We start from the raw sequence: 1,130 nt of genomic DNA on the forward strand, positions 1-1,130 counted from the left end.
CAGGAGGACAGGAAGCTGCTGGATGTGGTGGTTGCCTACGGAGACGCCTTTCCCCTGAAGGACGCAGACGGCAATGAGGTGGTCGGGGGCGGGGCCATGTCTAATGATACTCCGCCCACTTGGGACCGGAGCCAAACACCCAGCACTGAGGGAACAAGCTCCTCCCTCAAGAGCAAGTCTGTGAGTGGATGGAGACACCTGTCCTTCATAGACATGACAACTTATTTCTACCAAAACAAGTATGGGATCAACATGATGACAACATGTACAATGTGCCACAAGTATGGGTTTTACATTATCACATCATGTATAATGTGCCACAAGTATGGGTTTTACATTATCACATCATGTATAATGTGCCACAAGTATGGGTTTTACATTATCACATCATGTACAATGTGCCACAAGTATGGGTTTTACATTATCACATCATGTATAATGTTGTTACTGTGATAAGCATTCTGTTGTGATGATGTGGCTGCGGATATCATTACACAAGCATGTATCAATGGTTGTTCCTTCTCACCTGTAGGACCTTGAGGAGGAGGAGGAGGAGAAAGGAGCTCTCCACTCTGCGCCTCCTCAGAAGAGGCTCTTCTCTGTCTTCATCAGGCCGCATGAAGGCAACGCCTCCGACTACCCATACTGCATCACTCCACAGCAGATAGTACGTATAGCATACTACCCATACTGCATCACTCCACAGCAGATAGTACGTATAGCATACTACGCTACCATAATGCATCATCCACAGCAGATAGTACATATAGCATACTCCCATACTGCATCACTCCACAGCAGATAGTAACGTATAGCATACTACCATACTGCATCCACTCACAGCAGATAGTACGTATAGCATACTACCCATACTGCATCACTCCACAGCGATAGTACGTATAGCATACTACCCATACTGCATCACTCCACAGCAGATAGTACGTATAGCATACTACCCATACTGCATCACTCCACAGCAGATAGTACGTATAGCATACTACCCATACTGCATCACTCCACAGCAGATAGTACGTATAGCATACTTACCCATACTGCAATCACTCACAGCAGAGGGAGGGCTTGTTTGACATTGCAGCCAACAGTGCAGGCGATTGCCGACTAACTGATCT

At 46.4% G+C, this 1,130-nt stretch overlaps 1 protein-coding gene across 1 annotated transcript in view; it reads left to right on the forward strand.

Annotated features, from left to right (window-relative positions):
* Positions 1–1,130, forward strand: part of LOC112076836 (deleted in lung and esophageal cancer protein 1-like) — a 20,490-nt gene that overhangs the window by 4,780 nt on the left and 14,580 nt on the right. Inside the window, exons 6-7 of the mRNA XM_024143499.2 lie at positions 1–180; positions 533–667. The exon at positions 1–180 is cut by the window's left edge and continues 35 nt beyond it. Of these exons, the coding sequence (XP_023999267.2) occupies positions 1–180; positions 533–667 (315 nt within the window). The remainder of the gene's footprint in view (positions 181–532; positions 668–1,130) is intronic.

Source organism: Salvelinus sp. IW2-2015, unplaced genomic scaffold, assembly GCF_002910315.2.
Source record: "Salvelinus sp. IW2-2015 unplaced genomic scaffold, ASM291031v2 Un_scaffold4072, whole genome shotgun sequence".
NCBI classification, from domain to species: Eukaryota; Metazoa; Chordata; class Actinopteri; order Salmoniformes; family Salmonidae; genus Salvelinus; species Salvelinus sp. IW2-2015.